Source organism: Dermacentor variabilis, chromosome 4 (assembly GCF_050947875.1).
Source record: "Dermacentor variabilis isolate Ectoservices chromosome 4, ASM5094787v1, whole genome shotgun sequence".
In the NCBI taxonomy this organism is placed as follows: Eukaryota; Metazoa; Arthropoda; class Arachnida; order Ixodida; family Ixodidae; genus Dermacentor; species Dermacentor variabilis.
The window spans coordinates 151,396,036-151,422,329 of NC_134571.1; the positions used below are offsets into that span (position 1 = coordinate 151,396,036).

General features: G+C 44.6%; 1 protein-coding gene across 2 annotated transcripts in view; it reads right to left on the reverse strand.

Moving 5' to 3' along the window:
• LOC142578011 (venom metalloproteinase BumaMPs1-like) overlaps positions 1 to 26,294 on the reverse strand; it is a 94,856-nt gene that overhangs the window by 24,183 nt on the left and 44,379 nt on the right. For both annotated transcript variants that reach the window (XM_075687439.1, XM_075687438.1), the window contains exons 8-9: positions 16,683 to 16,828; positions 10,486 to 10,535 (exon numbers count right to left, since the gene is read on the reverse strand). In XM_075687439.1, coding sequence (XP_075543554.1) covers positions 10,486 to 10,535; positions 16,683 to 16,828 — 196 coding nt within the window. The remainder of the gene's footprint in view (positions 1 to 10,485; positions 10,536 to 16,682; positions 16,829 to 26,294) is intronic.

Sequence of the window (26,294 nt, forward strand, 5' to 3'; positions counted from 1 at the left end):
GTTGCGCTCGTCCTTTGTCTTTCAAGAACCGCGGAGACCTGCTGGACGGGGGTATCACGAAAGCATGAGCAGAAACGCGTAGTGCCGCTCTTTGCTGCAGCGATGACTACGAAATGCTGCCAGAGTTGCGCGCGTCATCTCTATGGAAACAAAGCGCTGCATGAGCTGAGGTTTGTCTGCAGTGGCTGCTGTGAAATGCGCCCATGTCTCACCCACGCGCTACCTCTCCTGATCTCCCGATTACCGAGGCAGTGGTGCCACGTCTTACTCCGTTTGCAACGTGCCGCGCGGGAGCGTTTGCCCGCACCAGCCAATATATTGTGAAATGAAAACAATCATAAAGCTTTTACGCAAATTACGCATTAGGGAGTATCGTAATTGAGATGAATGTTTTTTTCGTTTTGCAGAAACGAATTCTTACTTCAACAATTTGTATGTTTCATTTAAGATACCTAATCACTAAGGCGCGAATGGAAACTTTGAGGTAAATTTCGAGAAATGAGCGATAACCACTTTAAAGGACCTTGTTTTGTTTGGCCATATTTTTCACAAAAACAAAAGCAAGCAAGTAAAATGTAACTAGTACAACATGACAACACGATGTGGCACCAGAAAATATGGTCTATTCGAATGTTAACTTGATCGAAAACGGACCTAGATTGTCCCACTGGGAAGTAGAAGCCATGCTCTATCTTTGAGGCGTGAGCACCTTTCCGCACGTATCTTCGTTCCTTATCAAACGTGAACACACGTCAAGCACTGGCTCTATATTGGCGTGAGATTTCAAGCTACATGGGAAGCCTTACGTTTAAAAACGCTCTAATCGCTGACGCGCGAAGCCTCTTTTATCCTTCGCCGATTCGCCCAACGCCGCCTGGATTTTCTTCTAAGTGGTGTTGGTTTGTCGCGCACCCAGCGCGCTCCTTCACACTTTACGCGGCACGCGATTCTCTGCTGCACATCCACGCGCCTTCCTCCTGCGGCGCTCGCTTCTTACGCGGCTTCAAACTATTTATTGCCGATATCGTTTGCGGGCCATTTACGTTTACGCGTCACACGACAGCGTGACGATGGCGGTGTGGCAACGATGGTACGATGAGCATGACGAGTGTCGGGTCGCCAAGCTCAAATAATGGGGATGCAGTGGTCACAACGGTAACATGACTATGATCTCTAGTGGCCCAAGTCATTAGCAGACCATAGAGGGGCAGCCCGCTCGTCCTCCAGGTTCCAGGTAGTGGCCATTAGCGATATAACTTCTAAACCTGCCCCTGTGCTATATGTAATCCCTTATGGCTCTGTACGGGTACCTTTATTTCTTATATTAATAACTGATTTGGCTAAGAGTCTTCCTGTTGAAGCAGGGCTTTTCGCTGGTGAATGAATTATTTACAAGGAAATTCGCACTCCGGCAGATCTGAAATTATTAAATAGCGTAGAATTCGCACTCCGGCAGATTTGAAACTATTAAAAAAACGTAGTAAATTGCATACATACATTCTGTTCAACGTGGTAAATGAGTATTAACGTTAGGAAAGCAGTGGCAATACAGAAAAAAACTGGCAAAGTTCAATCTTTTAAGTTGACTTAGGTCCTCAATCCTACCAGCATACTTGAGCTGTCAAGTTAAATGTATATAGGGCTACCAATGACTGAAGACCTTCATTGCAATGATCGTGTTACCTGCCGAGTTAAGAGAACTATGACACGCTTAGGATACTTTACCGATTTCTAGGTAAACGAACGACATAAATTCTTGTGCGACGAGACGATCGCGCACCTCCTCTGTGAGTGTCCACGTTAGAATGTGCCAAGAAAAGTGCTCGTTGCCGCGCTCGAAAAACTGGACAATCGCCCATTCACAGAAGAGAAAGTTCTAGGACCCTGGTCCAGGCGGGTTTCGGCACTCATGGCCTTAAGGGCTTTGCTCAAGTTTTTAAGGACATGTGAATTGTGCGACCGCCTTTGATTATTGTTGCGCGTAACGTCGCATTACTGTGTTCATTTTCCTTGCTTTTTGCTCTATTCCTTCTCCTTATATTCTCTTTATCCCTTTCCGCAGCTCAGGGTAGACAGCCAGTATTTACACTGGCTAACCTCCCTGTCATTTCTTCCCTTTCCTCTCTCTCTCCCTCTTGGGCTTTAAAACTTATTTAAGTCATATCATCAAGTACGCTGCTATGGCTTGTGACGCGCACACAAAAACTAATCACCAAAAACTCGAGAAAGTGCAGTGTAAATAGCCGGAAAACGCCGCCCGCAACCCTGTTATGGAAAGCCAATTGGTCAGCTTCGAGACCGGGCGACACCGTGATAGATTAAAACGTTTCTATTTACTGTATCATGATATAATTTGGAATAGATTAGATTTTATGCTTCCAATCAGTACAGCGAAGGAAACTCGGTCCTTCTACTTTATGAGATCAGTGAATATCTGCCCAAACCAATGCGTCTAAAAACTCTTCTTCCCGAGTACAATCCGTAACTGCAACGACCTCACCGCGCAAGTGGTCGAAAGCCTAACTATTTCGACTTTCGTGTGCGCACTTGATTGTTTGCAATAATTTGTTTCATGGTGTTCCTTATATCTGCCATGCGTGTCCCTTTATCTATTTCTTTTATTCTTTCCCATTCTTGTTTTCGATAATTTAGCTGCTTTATAAAATGTTCACTTTGTTATGGCGGTGCAGAGTGCTGTCACGCGCAGCGCAAAGATGCTCTTCATGCGGAATTTTTGTATCCCGCTATTGTTTCACTTATTCTTATATTGTTTTATACCAATTCCTGCTCAAGGCCCAACACCAAGGCCGGCAGTATGTACCAAATATATAATTGAGGGAGCTGCGGTCCATGGGTCGGCGTAAGGGACGGACGGACAGACAGACAGACAGACAGACAGACAGACAGACAGACAGACAGACAGACAGACAGACAGACAGACAGACAGACAGACAGACAGACAGACAGACAGACAGATTCAAGGTGGCTGAAGTAGGCAGGGAATGCTATTGGAATTAAAGCGATTCCCGCCCATCTGCCGCATTCGCTCAGTGGTTATAGATATGTGAAATGATTTAATTAGCGTCCCCTTTAAACAGGGCGGCGGCCTACGCCTCGAAGCTCTTGTTTTTATTTTGTCTGTCTTATTTATCCAAAAAAACCGCAGACAAAGTATTGCCAGTATGAAATTTTCTCAACCACTATTGGGAACATTGTTTTTTAGTACTTCATTGTTTGTGGTCTCCCTATTTTTCTGCTACCAATCCTCCAAGTTCCTTCTAGTTCTCTCTTTTGTGTGTATATTGACTTTCTGCAGCTATCCCTAAACCCAAGAGCTTCAAGAAGGCCACAGGGCTCTAAGCCGACATCTGGTTAGATATCTTCACAATCGCAGGGAGCACATGCTTCTTCCTCAATTGTGTACCTCGCTTTATATTGTTTGAATAGAATGGACGCTTCAGAGAAATAGCGTAATGTAAGACGACGACGGACATAGGGGCTTGGCACGAACTGGCTTCCATCGGGAGCTGTGGCTGCATTGCTGTTTTCAATACAGATTCACTCTTTCCTTTATTTGTGTAAATCCGCATGTAACTTTTTAGTAAAGAATCAAGACTACTAATTGGGCTAGTTCGAAAGTTGGATTCATGGTTTGCTACTCTTAAACGCAAACACAATAGACAAAGAAAGGAAGTGCAGGACACTTTGTCTTACTTGAGCAATTACTTTGTTTGTTTCTTGCGTTTGGACGGAAATATCGCAACCATGAATTTTTGCGGTAGTTTGCAAACGGTCTCTTCGCCTTGGAGTTTTGAAGCAGTCGCAACATCGATATCGCTACCATGCCTTCCAGGGATGAGGCCTCATCAACATCGGCTGCGACTCACCAGAGTGCTCCAATTGTGATGATTTTCTACGCACTGGTCTGTTTTAGGCTTGGACGGCACTGACGTGTAACAGTCGATTATCCTTTCTGAATGCGTCAACACTAATAACAGGTGAGAGCCAGCAATAATGCTCGCTAACGTCCTGACTGGCACCACACTCGTATGATACCGTTTCGACGATGAAATAACAAACTTGTACATTTCCAATGAAAAACATGGCGAACTGTTCAGTGACCCCTTCAGGTACACGGTCGCCGCAAGAAACGCCCATGCGACGCTTGCTCTGACCCCAACACAGCTCTGCGCTTTGTGTTTGCGAGACGCCCTGCTCCTTTGTTGCACAGCTGACAACAAGATGTCTGAATTCGAGAAACCTGCGCACATGCTAAAGGATATTATTGCTGACGACGCCTTCAACTCGCTGGTTTTTGGCAATGCTCCTAATATTGACGGCTTCATCAAAGAAGGTCGCTCATTCGGACAAGTCAACACTCGACGTATAACAGTGTACATCGTGCGCCTCCCAAACACGGCTGCTACGTTGATTTGTGAGGACCATCCCCACCAGCCAATCCCATGTGACAACCTAACTAGCGTCGTTTATGGCGAGTTAGAGGCCGCTTATGCACCTTTTTTTGTCCATGACGTCCACTCATTCATCAGCACCCAAAATTGCTATGATCCAAGCTGTTGTCCGACATTAATTTGAAAACACTGGTCTCAACTCCATGCGCTCGTCCAGCCACGTACACAGTGTGCTCCACTTCTTTCGCCGCCCTCTGGTCACCGACAATTTCATCGCGGGCATCTCACAATGCGTCTGAATGACATGTCTCTAATATTATGCTCATTTGCTTCCACTACTGCCGCATTTCCCGCTTCACTCGTCACTGCCGCAACCGACGGCGAACTCTGCACTTACTGCTCCGCATGCTTCTCGCTGGATCTTGTTGCCACTGACGCCCCTGCTCTGAATTTTCGCAACCTTCGATCGCTGTTACCCCGACGTCGTCAGCCTCCTTCGCCCCAGCCCCGTCGCTAATCGTCGCCGTCAATTTCCCCCTCAACTGGCCAGAAAACTAGGAACTGCATCTTCTGAAAGTGAAGCTGCGGTGTCGACATTGGCGCCAAATCCTCTGCTTACTTTGTTCGCCTACCAGAACCTTCTTGAAGTTAACGTTCAAGGCATTGCTGTCACTGCGCTGATCGACACAGGTGCCCAACTTTACATTATGAGCGCTGCATACCGACGACGAATTAAAAAGCTCCTTACCCCTGCACCAACTCACGTCTTCGGCGCTGTGAATGGCGGTACTGTTCCTGTCCTTGGTATGTGTACAATCTGTGTAAGCATCGCCGGCTGCTAGACTGTCTTTTTTTACCGCGATTTGGCATTACCTGCACGACCCAATTCTTGCCCTTGATTGCCTCTCAGTGAAAGCGGATCTTACTGACTGCTCCACCAGCATCCTTTGACTAGAACTGCCCACTTTTCATACTTTGGGTGCAAACCCCAGCCGCTTTTGCCCCAGAAGCTTTGTTCGACTGCCCTCCAAATCATTATTATATATCAAACTGTCGCCTTCCTCGCCCGTTCCTGAAGGAGAGTGATTACTACGCTGCCCGACATTCCAGTGCAGTGAGGTGTCACCTTACCTTACACAGTTAGGACTATCACAGCCAACGGGATTTCCATCCCTATAGTAGACCTCGGTTTAACCAAGCAAATTGTGCTTTTGCGGCTTTCTAACCAGACGTTTCGTCTGAGACTGCCAGTTCTCCAAAGTCTGCCTCTTTGGCTGGTCCCAAGATTCAGAAAATGATTGCGACGGACCTTTTAGCTGCGCCAAGCCGACAACTTCTACAGCGTTTTTTATCCTCCATGGATGTTTTCGAGTTTTAGAATCGCCCGGTAGGGCAGAAACTTGCTCTCAAGCATTGTATTAATACTGGCTATGTGCTACTGCTAACCGAAGGAAGACAATATCGAGTATCTCCGTAAGAATGATGGCTAATGAAAACAGAGATTAACAAGATGCTCGACAAAACATCATTTAGCCTTCGAGTCAGGAGGCGTCTACGGTAGTGTTCGTTAAGAAGGACAGATCGTGGCGCCTCTGTGTGGATTACCGCCATCTAAACAATGTGACTAAGAATTACGTGCACCGCTGCCGCGAGCCGATGACCCCCTTGACTTAATGTACATTGTCAGTTACGTCTCCTGATACTGACAGATCGCCATCGACTACATGGACAGAAGACAGCACTTATAACAGCCGATTATATTTTCCAATTCAAAGTTATACCCTCTCAATTACGAAACGCGCCGGCTACATTTGAGCTTATGATGGACTCCTTCCATCAGGATTTCAAAGGGTCTGTGTGACTAGGCTACCTTCGCGGTGTTATTATCTGTTCACCAACATTTGGCACTCACGTTGAGCGTCTCTCTACCGTACATGACGTTTTTTCTAAGGGTACGCTTCAATTCATCTCGTCGAAATGCCGTCTCAGTCGCGAACGAAATTACGCTTTTAGGTCATCTTGTCGACGCTTCCGGATTATAGCCTGAACAAGAGAAAAACCGTGCCGTCCAAGACTTTCCCCCTCCAAAGTCAGCCTCATAAGTTCGCAGCGTTGTTGGGCTGTATTAGTATGTCCGAAGCATCGTCCTACATTTTGCCGCTATTGCTCCACCTCTCACTGATCTTTTGATGAAATTCGTGCACTTCGCATGGGGAGCTCAACAATCTACCAGCTTCTCTCATCTCATCACGCATTCGAACCCTGCACCGATGCTCGGCCATTTCGACTATATTACCTTGAGAGGAATGCGTACCGATGCCAGTGGTCGGGATTTAGGCGCTGCCCTAGTCAAGTGCCAGTGTCGTCACGATCACGTTATCGCTTGTGCCAGCCGCCTCCTCTCAGCATCAGAGCTTAAATATTTCATTAGGAAACGGGGATGCTTTGCTGTTGTGGGGTCATTGACAAGTTCTGTCCTTACCTTTATGGCCGTCTCTTTTCCTTAGTACCCGACAACCATACTTCTGCTGGCTTTCCTCCCTCAATAATCTCACGGTCCGGTTTGGCGATTGGGCTTTGAGGCTTCAGGAGTTTTCCTATTTGAGGTTCACAAGTGCGGACGCTTGCACCAAGGGGCGTATAGTTTGTCGCGTTACCCCGTCCACAGCACTGATGTCCCTGACATAGGAAATGCCGCTTGTGTTTTCTTCGCGTCGCAGCTCCTCCGCATTTCCGATGAGTAATACATGATGTCTCACTCAAAGCGCTCGTGGATCCTTTTAAATCCGGGACGGTATCCGGGACGGGGATCCTTCTCCGGGACGATAGTTTATAAACTCGTGATGCTCACCCCAAAGACGCCCGTCTCCTTCTTGTCATCCTAATGCACCTCTGTTGAACCGTTTTAAAGGAACTTCACGATGCACCCACAATTTAAAATCTCGGGTCCCTTGGCTATATCAACTTTCACCTTGCCTTTCCTTCCCATTTCCTTTCCTTTCCTTTTGACGCGAACGGTATTTTCTTGCTAAATTTCTTGCAAAATGTGTATACAGTCGTTTCCTAATACTTCTCTTCCAGAATATCGAATAAAATGTAGCAGTCCATATTCTCATACGCTCCAGTAATGTCTAAAAGTGCCACATATAAGGGTCTCCTTTCTTCTCGTGATTATTCAATACACTCACTAAAAACCTATAAATTATTATAAATAGGCCTATCAATTCTGAAGTCATTCTGAAATTCTACCAATATGTCATTATGCTGTGTCTATGGTGTCAGTTTTAATTTAATTGCCTGCATTGCTAACGTGTACATTACCAATATAATGGTAAACGATGTATTAGTGTATATTCTATATTTTTCTACCTTACCTTGATAAGGTACATTCATTCTACTTTGTCGCCAACTGCCTTGTATTCATCTATCTTGCAAGCTTTTTTCTACTGTTTCCCACAGAGCTTCCTTACTTTTGGTCCTAGGTCATTTATTAGACAAACGGGAACCTTGTCCAACCCTATGGCTGTGCCCTTAAAAATGTTGTCTTAGGCTTTCTTCCCATTGAAACTTCACAGTGCCTGTTAATTTTCCATTTGCTTCTCCTTCACGCTCTTGTTTTTTTAAAGCCACCTCGTCATTGCTTTGAAATGATTTGGCTCTTAATTTTCGCATGTAATTTAATGCCGCCTATCCCTCTACTTCTTTCCACGTTCGTCTAGTGTACATTGTTTCGTTGCAGATATCCTGAAAAATTGGTTAATGCGGTTCCATAATACTCTAGGTGCAGCCTTCTTTTTTCTAATGCATTTCTGGTAACAAATGTTTAACTTTACTCATAATTTTTTCTGGTCCAGTATCTGAATCATAGATGTTCTTCTCAAGGTAGCTTTCCCGTTCTGTGTGTATTCCGTCCTGCAGCAATCTGAATTTTTGTCAGTAGATGTTTTTTGACGTTTTCTGTTATTCATCGATCGCTTCGCGTATCTTTCTGTTCCACGAGTTTTTCGGTTGCCCCGTTCCTTTCACATAAACGTATTGATTCTCATTCTTTCTTTCTTTCCTCATTTGCTTAGAAGCTCACTATATTCGTACTCTTCGCTTGCCAGTATATAAGGAGCTTCTCGCTATTTGTGACTGAATGGGTTATTTCTTCAGCGTTAAACTTTACTGGGGGTTCTTCGCCTCTTGCTTTTTTTTCACAAATACACATTCCATTTTCAAAATGATGCGCTTATGCTGACATATTATATTGCTATGCTGTGTTACGTCAGTGACCATTTCTCTCAACTTATCGTAAATTCCTTCTGTCATCAGGTCGTAACCAATGGTCGAGTGCCTTTTGCGGACTTACTATTTCATCTTGCCATCTCATTTAGGCTCCGTATTTAGAGTAACATGGTTACGTTGCCAAAATAGATCTAGCATTAACTTCCCGTTGTTGTCGCTATAGAGGTCTAGATCCTTCATGTGCGAATTTATGTCACCTAACAGGATAATTTTGGCATTATTATGGAAACATGTAATATCAGAACTTAGGCATTCAATTAGGTCTTCAGCATTATCTTTGCAATTTTTTCCCGTCTTCAAATACGTTGCGCGCAGCCGAATTTTCTTTCCATCTAATGTTCCTGATAACTTAAATGCTCTTGACACTTTGAATTCACTTGTTCAGATTGGCTTCTTCTTGCGTGAGTGCGTTTGGTAGGCGAATGAGCTTGGGAGCTATTACGACAAGTTTTTACTGGCGAGCTTTTCTCTAGCTTGCTCCGTGACAGAGCCCAATGTCTGCCGTAGAATACCACTACCGCCATTTTTTTCTGGCCAATCGCAATCTCTACAATCGCCTCTGAGCACCTACTCATATTTGAGCCACCGGCAATAATGACCTTTTCATTCTCTGTTACTAACGAGGCCTCTTCCTCCCTCCGTTTGTCATTCTTTTCTGCGTGACGCAAACTGTACACCGGGCACTGACTGCATCATTCCTGTTTTCTATTTGTGCTAGCTTCAAGCTAGGTGGACCACTTTCCAGCTACCCCAACCGCACATTCCACGCGTTCCACGCATTCCGCGTGCTTTGCTGGCACTCCTGGACACGTCACATCGGGAGTCGGCTTCCCATCGTCAATACCATCTTCATTCCTTATGAGAGCCCTGTTCTCTTTTTCTTTGACCACTCGAAGTCTTTCGTCGGCAGCATTCCGTGCTTATTGCCCCGTTTTAAGCTCAATTCTAAGTTTTCAACTTGTTTGACAAGCTGACCCTCGACATCATCCATTTTCTTTAGTTTACAATGGACGTGACATTGTGAGCCGGGTTACTCGATTTCCTTTCCATTTCCATCCTGCCCCAATGTTACCTTGAGGGAAGTCCTTCACGCTGCACGATTTACCACCTGTCTTCCAATATATTGCGCATACACTTATCTAACTTTCACGCCAAAACCTTGAAAAGCACGTAATTACAAGCAAAGTGAGATACGAACAGAAGCTAAATACTTAAAATGCCACAAATTAGTCATCTACAAAGATTTAAAAGCAATAAATGTTGAACAGACTCAACATGTGACACATGGTCGCCCGTTTTCAAACATAACGCCCCGCTTTCATTGTCCTAGAAAAGCAATACTAAAAACGTATATACTGTCGCCGATCCTATGCGGAGTACCTTGCTTTTAGCGATATTAGAGTCGTAGAAGTCTTCAATGATTTGCGTAGCCGTCAATGGAGGAACACTTTAATTCAAACGATGTGTAGCACAAAGCCACAAACTACAACAATGTCAGTTCCTAATAGTAATTATGCATTATTGTTTGACGCACAAGGTTTACTAGAATATTTGTCTAGTTTTCAACACGTACTTAATGCATCTCATGGCATAAAAAATTTCACAATCGGTTGCCTGTTTCTCCGAAGAACAACTAAGCCCTGCAGCGATTACAACAATACACACAAGAATTTCAAATATGGAGTATTACTATATTTGATCTCACTGCTATTCAATACCATGTTTTTACTGAATGAACAGTGTTACTAGTGTAGTGGTTTCCCTTGCGCGCAGAAGTTGTACGTACCTCCGATCCAATGCTGTAAGGTGCCACCTTCCCACTCGGATAAATTCTTCCTGAGAGAATACAGACGCGTGAATTAAACAATTGTTTCAGAGAGCGCACTTTAGCGCCACAGCCTACAGAATAATGAACATGTTGTAATGAACAGTGTGTGAACATGTTCGCCCGAACCCTAGCTATGTTCTTCGTCTTCACTTCCACCTATGGGCATTCTGTACACTATTACATATGCTACGTATGTAAGGTTGATCGTGCACACTATTACAGCACGTGCTCTCTTCATGAGAGAGCACGTGCTGCAAACAACATGAGGGACAGCAAAGAGTCTGGTGAATAAACAGCATAGGAATGTGCCGCTAGTCTAATGTTCCAAGATGATTCTGCAACCCTTGACAACTTCATAGAATGCTGTGCCCGTAGACGTTTAGCATGTGCTCTGGTGGGCGAGACTGACTTGTGCTCCGGACGACGTCTACATGTGCCGTCCCTAGGGCACATTGAACGTAGTAGTAAACGCTCATCTCTTGACACAGCTTAGTGTCATTCAATTGCCTTGTAGTAGAAAGAGCGGTGGTTGCTCTTGAAACTAGTGCGGACGAAAGGGCGCATGTAAGGAGTTTTCTTTGAGATATTCTGTGCACATGAGATGCACCGATTGTGAGTGAGTCGTCCCGTTTATTATGCTGGGCAATACGCGTTTCCTGAAATGACTACACGTTGTTTGGGACTGCTGAGGCTAGAAAATGGCACTCGGCCTTTTCGTCGTCGCATGCGGTGTCAGCGCGGTAGTCCTTGCAATAGGTGCAGTCTTTACTGGCGGTGCTGATAAGGTCCACGTTCACGTATTTTTGTCGCATCTGCATTTTCGGCGATGCTCTTTGTCGTCGCTTGGGCAGAATTCGTCGTCGTTGTCGCTGAAGTTGGTGGTGGAGTTGATATTGATATTTTTAGTGCTCATGCAGGACTTGTGGATGTAGCGTTTCCATCAAAATTGAACTTTCATTTGTTCGGGAAACTGACTCCGGGTATCCGGTAGACTGCTCGCTTTTGAGACATGTCTGGTTCAAAAGCGTGGCGCCAAGCTTCAGAGAAGGCTCTTTTGAGGCTGTAGTAATATGGTAGGGTGCGGCGCTTGGTGTTTGTGTCACTTCTGCAGAGACAAAGGCTCGTTCGGGAGTTGTACGCGGAAGAAAGCTTGTGTATTGCGAAGTAGTTTGGTATCCAAACGTGCCTGGCTCGCCCGTAGCTGCTGAAAGTGAATTGTCTTCTTTCTAAAAATAGCGCATGCTGTTGGAGGTTTTCTTCTGTTTTCTTGGTGGCAAGGCAGCCTGCTTGATGCCACCGCTGAAAGTAACAGCGGCGCTCGTTTCTTGACTGTTGTGAGTGGTACCACAGTCTGAGTTAATGCGTCTTGGAATCCTGAACGCTCGATCACTGTATGGTGTCGCAGTACACGTGGCTACAGTGCGCGTTTCCAGTGATAAATGTGTCTCTGGAAAATTCTAGGTGCAAGGCCTGGACGAAGCAATTCTGTGAATGAAGGGCTGCGTGATGAGGTTCACAGAAGAATCGCGTGAGTTGAAGCCACGCCTACAAAAACAGTGTACACATTATATTCTTTACCGAGAACAAGTATTTGATGGCCTGATGAAGACACGCGTAACGTCAATTCCTACGCGGAAGAGAAATATGGTGAAATGTTTGATCTCGAAGAAAAGAAACGTGGATATCGGTCAGTGATCGCAAGTTTTACTTTGTCCGTTGTGCGTGGTGAAATAGTACTAGGCATACGATTTATTTTGGTCTTACCGACAAGATCACTGCATAAGAAAAGTTACAGGCCTGCGTGGCGCACGTCGCACTGGAGGAGCGGCTACATTGAAGCTCCATTTTCGACACCACGCATTACAAGGTATTCGGGGCGAAGTATCTTCAGGTCGTTTTCAAGAAAAGGACCTTAACTGTCCCCCCAGCGTTGACGGCAAGCTACGGCTTGCACTGCGGCTTGTTCTACTCTCTGCACCGTATTATGCTGAGCCCGACGTTGCTTGGTTGCAGCCGCGCGTGTAGCTCTACGACTCACTTCTTCAGGTTCGTCCTTTTTGATGAGGCGCCATAACGTGTACCGAAGAGTAAACAGAGGTTTCCGGGCTACGTGGCGCACTTGTCTCGTCTGCTGACCCGTGGCACGGTACGCTGCTGTTCATGATGTTGATGATAATTTTGACAACCTGTTCGAAACGGGTTGGCGACAGTCACCTAGCCTGCTACATGCACCATGCAACTGCTACATACAACAGCTACATGTTGGGACACCTTGTAGAGTATAACGGAACTGCAATGCAAAGTTTGTACGTTTCGGCGCTACGCAGCGCGGCTGTGAAATGACACAATACGATGGTAATGATGATGATGATTAATGGCATTCGCTTTCAATCGGTACAGTGAAAAATAGTCACATAGGCAGCCTGAATTATTCAGGTGTGCCATGCACGTTTTTCATAACATCAAAATTTATACATCTCGGTAATTTTCTTTTTCTTCCTGAAAACTTCTCTATTTACCTTGCACCCCTAACAATGCAGCTGCTGCATTGCATGCCATCTGGAGTAATATGCGACTGATACGCAAAGGACACACGTGTAGACGCTAGGCAACGCGAATCTCATTGCAAGGAAAGCGGCACGATACGATGAAAGGATGATTATGATTGATTTGCATCCCCTTTGAAACGCGCTGGTGACACAGTCATAGCGAGCTTCCTTATTAGAGGTCCACAATGGATATTTTTTCAAGCATCCTTGTACACACTCCTTAAACTTCTTTTTCTTCTTCAAAATTTTTTTAAATATTGTTCCGTTGGATGTTCACATGTAACGTGGCGTGCTACCTTGTGCAATGCATGTGCAATTCAAGACGGCTTCGTATTTGCGCTACGCATTGTTGTCACATCGCGTGTCTCCTCGCGCGCTATGTCGCGTTCATAGGGCACTTTCCCGCTGCATTCTATCTAGCGCAGGTGTGGGTCATTGTCAGGGTAACGGACAGCACGAAGTGGGCCCGGGTTTCATCCCTGCGTGCACTGGGTCTTTTTTCTCATTCCCGGCGGTACCTGCGGTGGAGGTGGTGGTGGCGTACACCATCGCCACTTGCAAAGGGTGTTGGAAGGAGCCCATCAAAGCTTAAACTGTGAAAACTGTCGACGATGGAGTTACACGGGACTGTGGTTGGCAGTGGTGATGATTGCTATGTGGAGACTGTCGGTGACTGCGGCGACCCAAGTCCAACGTCTGAAGCTGTTGAATAACCAAGCGGCCTGCAACGTATCCGTCAAATCGACTGATTACCCCTTTTTCGATTTTCTTCCATGAATCGTTGTTTTCAAAGACGCGCATGACGTATAAACAAAATAGCTAACTGGTGACGCAATAATCGAAGTTTGCGATCATATTCCGTTCCGACCATGATTCAAAAGATGCGTGGAACTCGAAGAGGAGGAACAAATCTTCCACGGGCCCGTCTTCCACTGATCCGGTCTACTTGGGTATCTCTAAAGCTTCCGATGTCGTGGCCAGGACGCTGTTTGGTGTCGGTGGTGGATCTCTGCACTTGGGGTTTACGGCGTGCTTTTCAATGCTTGCGTGATGGCTTGAGGCTGATGAGGTGGCTGCCAAGTTTTTATCTTGCCGACTTGTGTGATGTGAGTAGGACGGTATGAATGTAGAACAACACGGTCGCCCGAGCACTGACTTTATTCTTCGTCTTCCTCGTTCCGCACTGTTGTACGGCACGGTCCTTCTGCGGTCCGCGTGCCGCACACACCACAAGCACACCGCATAGATCACCTCGCCAATTAGCAACACAAATCAAAGCCCAATGCTGATGCGAGCAGTACCTGAACAACTCCTGCTGAAGTTTGAAAAGGATCAGTACAAACGCCTTCATAAGCATCAGCGACCAGGACGACGACTTCGACTCAAGCGACGACGACATGCATCGTCGAAAACACAGAGGCCACGAATAATAAAGGCAGTGTTCAGGCAACAATGTTGCTCTACCTGCACAACCGCCTGCTCATATATATATATATATATATATATATATATATATATATATATATATATATATATATATATATATATATATATAGACAGGACTAAAGCGACCTTGTGGCATTATTCCTACTATTCCGAGGAGCACACAAAAGCAATTATAAAATTTACGTGGGAGACAAATGTTTTGCAACATACAAATTCAAGGATATAGCCGACGAATGTAAGAGGCATGACGTTTCTAATTTCGCTAAACCACTGCCCTTCATTCAAAACACTGCGCCTCCATTCAGAATACGGGCATCCGTTATCGCCTTACCGTGGCAACCAGCAGTCCCTATTCCTGATGGACTTCATTAATATATTTAAGATAAGGGTGGACGAATGTTCGAAGTGTCCGACTAAAGAGTTTTATTCTAACTATTAGGTATTTTTGAATATCAAAAGTAATCTGAATATTTTGCAGGAACACACTGTTAAAAGCCGGTTGCGGTTTCTCGTCTGGTAAATAAAGCATCGCCAGTGATCAGAAGTGAAATAACTAGAAATATATTCAAAGCAATTAAGAAACGGAAGCGGAGTAATGGAACCTCTGCTTCTGTTATCGGTTTCCCGACTGAAGCATTCATGATAACCTGAGCAGCTTCTTTTGTAGTCTGCTATTTATCGTTTATCCCAGCTTAGTCATATGCAACTTTTAACCTTTAGGATACAATCAGAGATGTGTTCCTTATTACGGGCCCTTTTAGATGTGTATATGTTACTCAGGTGCCTAAGCAGCATTTTTGGTAGATTTCCTGTAACCTTTGATATTTTGTCGGCAACCAATAATTTAGCGTTTCGGGTATGCTAGCCATGTAACAGCAATTCATTCTTGTAACGTTTTCTTATAAACATCTCTGAAGAGCCTGAGAAGCTACTGCCGTAGCTTTTAGCGGCAAATATTCTTCTTCTGTTTAAGCTGCTCCTAACTATTCTAGATAGTTGGTTTCTTTTTATCGCTAATTAATGCAAGTTTAGTACCTAACTATATAGAAATAAAATTTATCTTGTGAACATATGTGTCTGCATTTGAGCACATTCGAACCCCGATATAACAAAGTTGTACTTTCAGAGAATCCATTCGTCAAATCGTGAATTTCATTAATTAATGGTATAAAGTTTCAGCATTACAAACAGCACTACAAGGAAGCCTATGAAGAATTGCAGGAAAGTGGGGCCATAATAGCGCGGTTATGAGCGCCAGCGCATACAGTGAAGATCGCACCGAGAGCAATGCACCGATGTGGCTCACGGCGTCCGAGATTTGCGCGTGTTGGGTCACGCGGCACCGTAAATCTCGGAGGCTGTAGCTGACCACGCTTAGTGGCCGCAGGCGGTGCTCGAAAAGTATGGGTAAAAATATGCGGATATTGGTAGTACACAAAAAAGAACTCAGTGCCCTTCCACTCTACGAAGAATGATGGCCAGTCAATCTGTGTCTGTGGGCCTCTGAATGGCTAACTGCACCTCCATCCTGGCTCAGCCCGGTATTGCGATATCCTCAGGATCGGTCAAAGTATGGGGAGTACTTAACGTCTGCTTCACCTTCGCCGCGAGTCGGCCCGGCATTGCACTAACGAAATCGGCCCACGTATCGGGAGTGACAACGCCTGCTTTGCCTCTGCCGTGGGTCGGCCCGGCCTTGCACCATCTTCGGGATCGGCCAACGTATGGGGATTGCTTTACGCCTACTTCACCTCCGCCGCGGATCGGCCCGGTATTGCACTACCTTCGGTATCGGCCCACGAATGGGGAGTGCCTAAGGCTTGCTTCACATGGGCCGAGGGTCTGCCCGGTATTGCACTATCTTCGAAATTTTGTGTCTACACACGGACACAATTCTGATGGAGGTAGCCTATAATAGTTTCGCTGTATAAATTAGTTTCTCCGGAATTCGGAGCATTGACGGAAATAGCAAAGAAATACACGAAGTAGGGTTCATAGTTTTAGCGTTGTCCCCCGCGCTCAGGCAATATTAACCGGTCTTACTCAATGGTTGCGAACTAGCAGTCACAACGCGATGGAGCGTTTGATAGCGTGTCTGAAAATTGAGATGTGCTACCACCAACAAGATCAATTTCATGGCAAGTACACTACACTACTTACCCTGTGAGTAGGAAAATAATGTCGGACTGTTCAAAATATGGTTGCTGCTTTACGTAATTTTTAAAATTATATCTGGTTTTCTCATTAAGAATATTGCGCGTAGCCTCATAGCCATGTACATTAGCCATGTATGGCTCGTCTTCTGGCTGAAAGAAACAAAAACAATTATGTGCATTCAGAAAAGTGCCTATTTTTTACATAAATACGCTTTCGCTACATAAATAACATGAACCATCGTAGCACATACGGCACATGATGACTACTAATTCATAAAGCTGATGTTCTGTTTGTCACTTATTGATGCAATATCCTTTTTACCTTTCATGGACGAGTAATAAGTTTTCGTCAAGTGATTTCTGTATATGGGACCTCCATAAAAGTGAAATACGCCAAGTATTGCCCGGCCTTATATTTCACCACACACTCCTCTTCCATTCCGAACACAGTGTTAGCTTATCGTAGTTCCTCATGATACAGCCCCAGCCTCGACCGCAGAATACTCACTCGGACGCTTTATGGTAATGCAGATTTGAAGGACGCGTGACAGCCTTCGCAACAGCTTTCTTAAAGTTTGTAGAGCTAACACTGTGACTCAACTCAAGCATAGGCTAATGCGGTAGCATATATGGCCTTCTCGATGTCACCATGTTCATAATACGTTCAAGAGATAGAGAACTGTTCGTTGAGAGAAAAGAGCAAAGCCTGATGACCGCATCATAATTGTCAAGCGAGTGGTTGACAACCCAACATTGCTCAGCACTGTTGGCCATGAGAAGGGACGTACATTGTGTCTATCGATTTGCAATGGTTTACAGAATTAACACAGAAGTTCGATCATTAGGAATTTGTTTAGGTAGCCAAGGAGAGAGAGCTACCGCGACCACGATTTATTAGAGCCGACCTGCTGAAAGAGTGATTAAACAGGGATGCAGCAGGCGAAGGCGGATGCTCAAGTCCGACGCACTATACACGCGCAAGGAATTTACAGTCCTAAAAGAGTTTCATTGTATATATACCTCACCTGCTTACATCGATAGGACAGGTCTCTCAGTAAACTCAACAAACTTCTACTAACAGCTAACAGGTAACAGCTAACATAACTTCAGCAAACATTTCGAAATGTTTGCTGAAGTTATATATATATATATATATATATATATATATATATATATATATATATATATATATATATATATATATATATATATATATATATATATATATATATATATATATATATATATAATGTAGCATCAACTATATTGTCATTCTCCTAGTTTTTCACTTTTGTCCCGTCATTCTCCGCTTTTGTCGCGTCAAAAAAATTCTATATATTTGCCAGGCGTTTAGAAATGGAGTAAAAGAAGAGCCCACATATACACCGCCTTGATTCTAACCGCGGACTTACAAATTGCTAATAGGAAATACTAGCTCTCCCCAAGTTCATATTTATCTCTTCATTTATTGTCTTTACTCTTAAGCACCAGATTAAAAGTAAAATGACGGCGAGAAAATTTCGATGTCATGTCGAGCGTATGAAAACTAATAAATTGCACCTCTATATTACAGCGTGACATGTGAAATTGAGACTACACTGTATCTATGGATCACCAAGGAATGCAATAAAAAAGTACAAAGAAAAATTTTCATCATATTTCTTAAATCTAGCGATATCATTGATTAGGAGTTATTTGAAAAGAACAGATGAATGCAATATACCGTTATGAGAGGCGAAAATATTTCCACACGAATTTATTTATCCTTTTGTTGGGCAGTGCTGTCTCACCTGCTAACATTTTAAATTTATCGTGGAGCCCAAGGTATGCCTGAATTATTTAGAACTTATGCGAATGTTATCGTTGATCGTATTTGTTTGTATATGTCCTCGCCAAAGATTGTATAATAAGATTACATGCGCGACACGGACCTTCGATAAGTGATGTATAAAAATCGATGGGCTTGACCGGCTGATCAAATTTGGAGAATCGCTGACTGTGTTCGCTGCTACCATTTTGCTTTCACTGCAACTTGTTTTGAGGACACAGGTTCGCCCAATAAAAAGTTAGTTTCGTCATGCATGGTTTTGTGGGCATTTTCTTCGCCGTCACTGTTACGTGACGTCTGTTGCAGGTGTTAGCGTGTTCATGTACTGAACGCCCCCCCCCCAAGGTAGCAACCCGAACGTGAAGGTAACATCAGCATTAATATGGACCATCGAGCTAGCCGCAGGCTTCAAAACGTGCCCCTCGAAAATGGAGTTCTACCTGAGACGACCTAGACGACCAAGGCCAAGTGAACAACCACAATGTCAGCCCAAAGAGCCCTATACTTTCCAGCGAACTTCATCGGAGAACCTGGAGACATGTCTTAAGGCACACGAGAGAGTGTAAACTGCAACAAGTGGAACGCTGAGGAAAAATTGCGGCACGTTTATTTTTCAGTGGAAGTAGCAGCCAGAACCTGGTTTTAAAATCGGGAGTCCTCGTTAACGACTTCGGACTTGTCTGTTCTGGAACGAGTATATGAAGACATTCACAAGCGTCTTCAAGAAAGAACGGACTGAATATTCACTGCAAGCACGAGTGAACCTGCCCAACGAGACCACCGCTTTTTCGAAAAAGATTATCCGAGTTTTCCGCCATGCTGACCCGAATACGCCTGAGAAGAAAGAACTTCGCTTCCTTGTTCGTGGGGTTATGCAGTAACTCTCCAGGGAAAATATGCCCACCCCGCCCATGACCGCAGCAGAATTTATGACGATCTGACACGTATCGACGATTGTTAAGACGATACAAATACACACTAGGCCGTACATCTGCAGCTCGAGGCCAGACAAGGCAGACCTTCAAGCACTGTGCTGCAATGATTGGCAGGAGAAGATAAGGGCAGTTGTGTAAGAATAAGGGAAGATGTTGCCAGCATCGCAGCCCCAAGTTAATTCAATTTCTGGCGCAGTTCGAGAGGAAATTCAGCTGTCGTTTAGATTTTTCGAGGTTAACCGGAATTGTCTCAGCCCGGGACTGAAGTGATAACATACGCCGTCATCTGCCATCTTCAAATTACCCCTCCGTGCCCACGCCAGGACCTTTTAACGCCGCAATTTCGTTGTTCAACACGGCCACCGCCGCCAGCACGCCCACACGTCGCCCTGCGCAGCTACTTGAGGAAGGCGGACATTTGGTGCGCCCTGGACTACCGTCGGCTCTGCTATCATTGTGAGGAAGGTGGCCATGTTTACCGCTGATGCCCACACGACGACTTGTTATCTCGAATGTTCGCCACCAAAGCACCTTGCCCATAGCAGAGCTAAGAGCCTGATGATATCGCCGGCTGCATCGTCGCAACGCAGTGGACACCCCGGCGTTCTTCGCTTTCGCCATGACCAGGACGCTACCTGTCACCGCAGTACCGACCGCACATAGAACCAGCCCCTGGATGGATCCGTAGTAGTAAGCCAATACTGAGAACAATAAAAGTACCAAATTGTAGAATTGCACTTGCTGTATGTCGAAATGTCAAACATCCTCTGCCTACAACGACAACGTTTCAAGATCCATCTTGACGACAAAGAAACGACATGCCGCTTCCCTGTCGAAGCTTCGAAGCCAAGAATACGGCGATAAAAGAAGACCTGAAGACGCTACTTACCATCTACGGAATAACATGCTCCAGCCGTAATGCGATATCACGACCCAATTTCAATGCAAGGCTAAGAACGAGAGACATCGATGTGCTTCTAGACGGCCACACTGTCAGCACTCTCGAAGGCAGTGTACCCGACTACTCCATAATATGAGAACCCTTCACCGCCAAGCTGAAGAAAGTCAACATTATATATGACGGCCCTTATATCCGGACAGTTGACTAAAATCTTTACAGCAAGAGTTACATTGCATGGCCGGACTTACACTGGAAGCTTCGTTATTCTGCAAGAGCACTCACGCGCCGTCATTCTCGATATGGACTTCCTCAATTGCTTGCTGCTGTTGACTGACACAGACATTTAGCAATCCAAGCTGCGCCACTCACGGCCTCAAATTGTCCATGTTGTGCACCAAAAGCCCTTTTACTAGCGCTAAGACGCTCGTGGACATTGTTTTTTGTTTGTTATTTTTCATCACTATCTATGCTTTAGTGTCTTGCCCTCCTATTTCTAGCACAGGCACGATGCTTTATCAGACGGAGGCATTGCCATGTGTACTTTTTTATCCTTTTCTCGGGGGCTGTTTTTAATCCACTCAAACTTATAGTTATTATAGAACAACTCAACACACACCTACATGATTTTGAAAGTACGCTGATTTTATCGTTGATTCTACCTGTTTCCTTTATGGAACCTTGTATAATGAGATTGCATGTGCGACGCGAATTGCGTACTAGTTTCTCGAAACTGCGGGGGCACGACCGAAAAGTCTGGAACCTTTCATGACTCATGTATAAAGCCAACGCGTTTAACTCCCTGATTAGATTTCAAAGATCGCCGGCTGTGTTTGCCGCGATCGTTGTACTATCAGTGTAGCTTGATTTTGTGGGCACAGCTTCGGCCAATACGAAATCAGTTCAATCGTTCAGTTTGGCGACTGTTTTGTTCACCATAACTACTACATCGCAATATCTTTATAACTGCTTTGAACTTTGCAGTATCCTGAACAGTAGCGAAACGGAGAGAAGGCTAAAGAAAATAGAAACCATGGCTGCTCAAGCTAACAAGTAATATATAGTACATTAAATAACCAAGCAATATCTGGCATTGAAAAGGCCGATTTTTTATTTTTTGTTGAGTTAATAAACAGCTACCATTTTCCTGAAGCGGAAGGGAACATACATAGGAACGACTTCGTTTTGTTTTAAAAAATCCATGAAACTGAGGTCCGCAACGCACTTTTATCACCTAATAACAGTTATACTTGTGACTTTCGACTTTGATAGGATTGAAATAATTCGTGGTAAAAATGCTGTTGTTACTGACAAAGCCTGGCTTTAAATCACGCGCACCAGGTGTTTCCTGCACCCTTCTAGTTGTTCACGGCTACGTACAAAAGAAAGCAGCAGAGAAACAGGCAACATGAGCTCGCAAAACACAGAAGATTGGAGCAACGCGCCATCAGTACGTGATACGAGGAAAAGAAGACGAGTGCAACTCTTGGAAAAAGCCTGTGTGCGTTGAAGTTACATTTTCACTTCAACTGTGTAAACTCTATTACAATTCTGGTGCCGGTGCGTAGTAATGATTGCAAGCCCTTTTTCATTTAGGGAAAGCATTGCTGCCGCAAAACAAAGAGGACCCAGTGAACTGACTATTGGTCATCGGCGCAACAAATGTTGCCTACCTGGTGAAGCCCTGAGCTGAGAAATTCGCCAGATTTTACTGTAGCGTCCACTGATGTTAGTTGAGTTATTAATTAATGAAAAGTCAGGTCACATTACACTTCTCGTGAGGGAAAATCACCAAACGTTTACTTCGCATTAGTAGTTGCGTACAAACAATTTGAAAAACTAACCGACCTTTATGTCATGGGATGCTTACGGATGGTAGTGGCTTGACACTTACCCTAGTACAGTCCGCCAGGCGAAGATTGAATGCTTGGCCATTTATGTAGAAGACATCGTCACCGCCAATTTCGCCGAGCTTACCCGAACAAGAGCAAAGACAAGAAGCTTCGCCATCAAATGCGGGGTTCGAATTAGGAAATGTTCGCCGGGTTAACTTGGAGCCCGCCGCGCACCATCGGTGAGCTTTGTTCTGAGGTGACAACAGTCGAACGAACGTTGCAACAGCGATCAGTGATGTCGAATCAGCATATAAACTGCTCCTTTGTAGACGCAATTTCATCAGTCTTCGGCAAGAGCATAGGGATCACACGGGAGATTGCGTGATTTGTGTTGCGAGAAGAGCTTCAGAGGCTACGACCTGACCAGACTGCTCCAACGCTCTCTCCAATGGCAGATGTGGTTGGCGATGAAACTCATACAGGCGGTCCGGCAACCAACGCTAAATGCTTAGTCTGAAGCAGCGCTACTGAGCCATACGAGCGTCTGATATGCCGATGTAATGCGACAAACTCACGGGGGTGTTTACGTCGCAGCTACTAACGTTATAAATAACCCGATGCCTCGAATTGACGTTACTGAGGTCATGACGATGGCCAAGCGACAGCTTGATGACGATAGAGTGGCGAAAGCACCAAGGCATATGACATCACAAGAGTCGAATGACGAAACCGAACTAAAGAAGATGGAAAGACTATGACGGTATTGAGACAGCGGTGTGGCAACGAATGCATGAGGACTCTGTGGCGACGATATCGTGAAGACGAAGGCATGGGGAGAGTGGTGCGATAAAGTTGCAATGACAACAATGCAATGGCTATGACCGAATCACGACCCTGAGCCAATACCTTGCAGGGAACGCTATGAGACAACTTGGGGCGCTAGGTAAATGTAGAGGGCGTAACGACGACGGCCTTACTAGTCTATGATCACGAAGCTGCAATGGCATCAATAAAACAACCACAATGGCATCTTGACAAGGAGCGCGTACCTAGGGGCCGAAGCAGTAAACTAGATAGATAGATAGATAGATAGATAGATAGATAGATAGATAGATAGATAGATAGATAGATAGATAGATAGATAGATAGATAGATAGATAGATAGATAGATAGATAGATAGATAGATAGATAGATAGATAGATAGATAGATGTTGAAAAGGCTGAAAAACGCAACGAATGCTTTTCGTATTAACAGGAATATCTCTGCACCCGCTGCGGTAACCAGAAGCTTCATTCTATAACAGCAGATTTCATGCACAAGTACACCACATTACATCGCAAAGATCGAGAAAGGTAGTGCTATCCGCGTCTTCAAAAGAAAACAAAATCCGATACCTATCTTTGAATAGTTCAGCAGTGACCAACTGGGTAAGTAATTGCTCACTTTAGTTGTTCGGGATTCTTGTTGTCATGTTTTCTATATTGTTGAATTCTGGGGTTTCCATGCCAAAACCACGATTTGATTATGAGGAAAGCCGTAGTGGGGGTGTCCGGAATATTTTTTACCACCAAAAGGTCTTTAACGTGCCCCATCGCGTGCGACCCGGGCGTTTTTGCATTTCGCCTACATAGAAATGCGGCCCCCGCTGCCGCGATTTCATTTCTTGACCTCGTGTTCAGCAGCGCAACGCCATAGCCGCTAAGCTAGCCCGGCGGGTTTCGTTTTAATGTTCAGCGTATCATCTAGTGTTTGTGTAGTAAGCTCTAAATGTCATCATATATGCTGACACGTTTACTTGTTTGTCTTTATCGGGCTACACGTTTCACCGCCTAACAAATGTTATCGCACAGCGCAGGACGCGCCTGCATGTATCGGAAGTTTCTGGAATGTTATCGATGCTTCCATCCGCTGTCTGTCGCCGAACCTTGTGTAATCTGGTTGCATGTATGCGCGATGCGAATGGCCTAGAACTTTGTGGAAGGCACGCGGGTCCCAGCGGTTACTCTGGAACTTTCCACGACTGATCTATAAAAGCCGACGCGCTTGACCCGCTGATCAGACTTTCGACGATGACCGACTGTGTTCGCCGTTTTCGTTGAGCATTGAGTGTAGCCTGATTTTCTGTGCACAGGTTCACCCAATAAAGTTACTTTTGCCATTCACAGTTTTCTTGCTCTGTCCTCAACCGTCACTATACGACGTGGCAATAGATATATATATATATATATATATATATATATATATATATATATATATATATATATATATATATATATATATATATATATATATATATATATATTGTGCGGCCTTGTAGCCGTATTTGATTTGTACAAGTTCTCACTTTTTACACCAAGAATTTCCCTGTTTCTTTTTTACTTTTGCATCCAGTGATGACTGGTTTATATTTTGTTATTCACACTGGTTTATGTGCGTTTGAGTTGCTGGAGTTCTGTCAACCATTTATTCTCTCTGTCCGCAACCTCCTGAGCAATTTATGCATAACTTTTCGGATAAACACATTCCATATCACATATAGCATCATATCATTGTAAGTATGTATCATTTAGAGCATCTTGACTGCAGGCACAGGTTGAAGACTGGGCGTGTTGGTATAGCAAATAAGAGGTTCGATTGCACAACAATTGGTTGACACACACAAACAGGAGAGACACAAGCCACGTGTTCCTACTTGCAACTATCGTTTTGTTCCCTTGTCAATGGAATAAATACAGGAAGACACTCGGGGGGGGGGGGGGGGTGAGGAAGGTAACGACAAAAACAAAAACAAAATATTTAAGGAAGGTCAACTGCACGCTTAGGGTAATTGTCACTGCTAAAGACACCTGGCAGTTGCCTGTAGCCTCGTTCCTGCAGAGCAGGTTAATATTACTGGTAGTTGACAACCCCTTTCAAAAAAATATGACCAAGCTATTGCGTTTCTACGAGACCTTTCTGACAAGGGGTATTTGGCTTATTCTATTGATGTGAAATACTTATTTTACTCTATTCCTCATAAAGAGCTCTTGTTTTTCATTGAACAATGTATTGACAATTACGGAAACGTTACCTTTCTAAATGATTCACAGATGCATGTTCAAGCCTTTTTAGAGTTGTTGTCCTTGTAATTAAGATCCACCTACGTGTATTGGAATGGAGACATTTTCCTTCAGAAACATGGAATATGTATAGGTTCTTCTATCGCCCCGATTCTGAGCGACATGTCCCTAGCCAGCATTGACAGAACTTTAGCGGCGCGACTCGTGAATTCACGGGTTGCTCGTGTGTTCAGGTTTGTTGATGGTTATTTAGTTTAGTGGAAAATGTTAAAAACAAGACTTAGTAGCCGTTGACACAGCTAGAAAACATGTTCAGAAAAGGGCTAGAGCAATTGGTGATCACAAGTGAAGAGCCAGACTGTGGACCAATTAGGTTTCTTGACTTAAAACTAAGTCCGGGCTCCAGTCATTGTTGTCGGCAATACGAACCACGTGCAAATAAGCCTCTTTTGCACTTCGAACCTGCGCATTCCAAAGTCGAAAAACGAGCCATAGTTGAGTCATGTTACAGAAACGCGTTGCAAAAATCGTGCCATCATAGCATTGCTGACAACTTTCGGGAGCAAACGCACTGGCTCACGGAGGCAGGTTATCCTTTGCATGTAATTGGTATCTGTGGTACAATGTTTGCTCAAGGAAATCGAAACCAGGGCACCATTATCTGGGAAGGAGTTTTGCCGTCCAAGCACCCGAGAAAAACAGTGGGGATGCCGCACATTGATTCGGAGTAAGGAAAATTGCTAAGCGTTGCGATGTAAAAGTGGTGTTTTCCGCACCGGAAGAAATTGCTGAGGATGCGCGCAAAGGTAAACCCAGGTGCCGCACAGAAACGAGGCTGTGAAACACAACACAGAAAAAAGTTCCTCGACGGCAGTAAGGGGGTGGTATATTCTATTCCACTTCAGGGGTTGCGGCAGAAAGTACATCGGACAGACTGGAGAGATGTTTGAATGAAAGCTTAATAGAGCATGATATTATAAGTTTTCAAAAGAAGTCGCCGCACACCTGGGGATACATTTTATAGATTGTGGATGTCGGCCAATCTTTAAGAAATGCAAG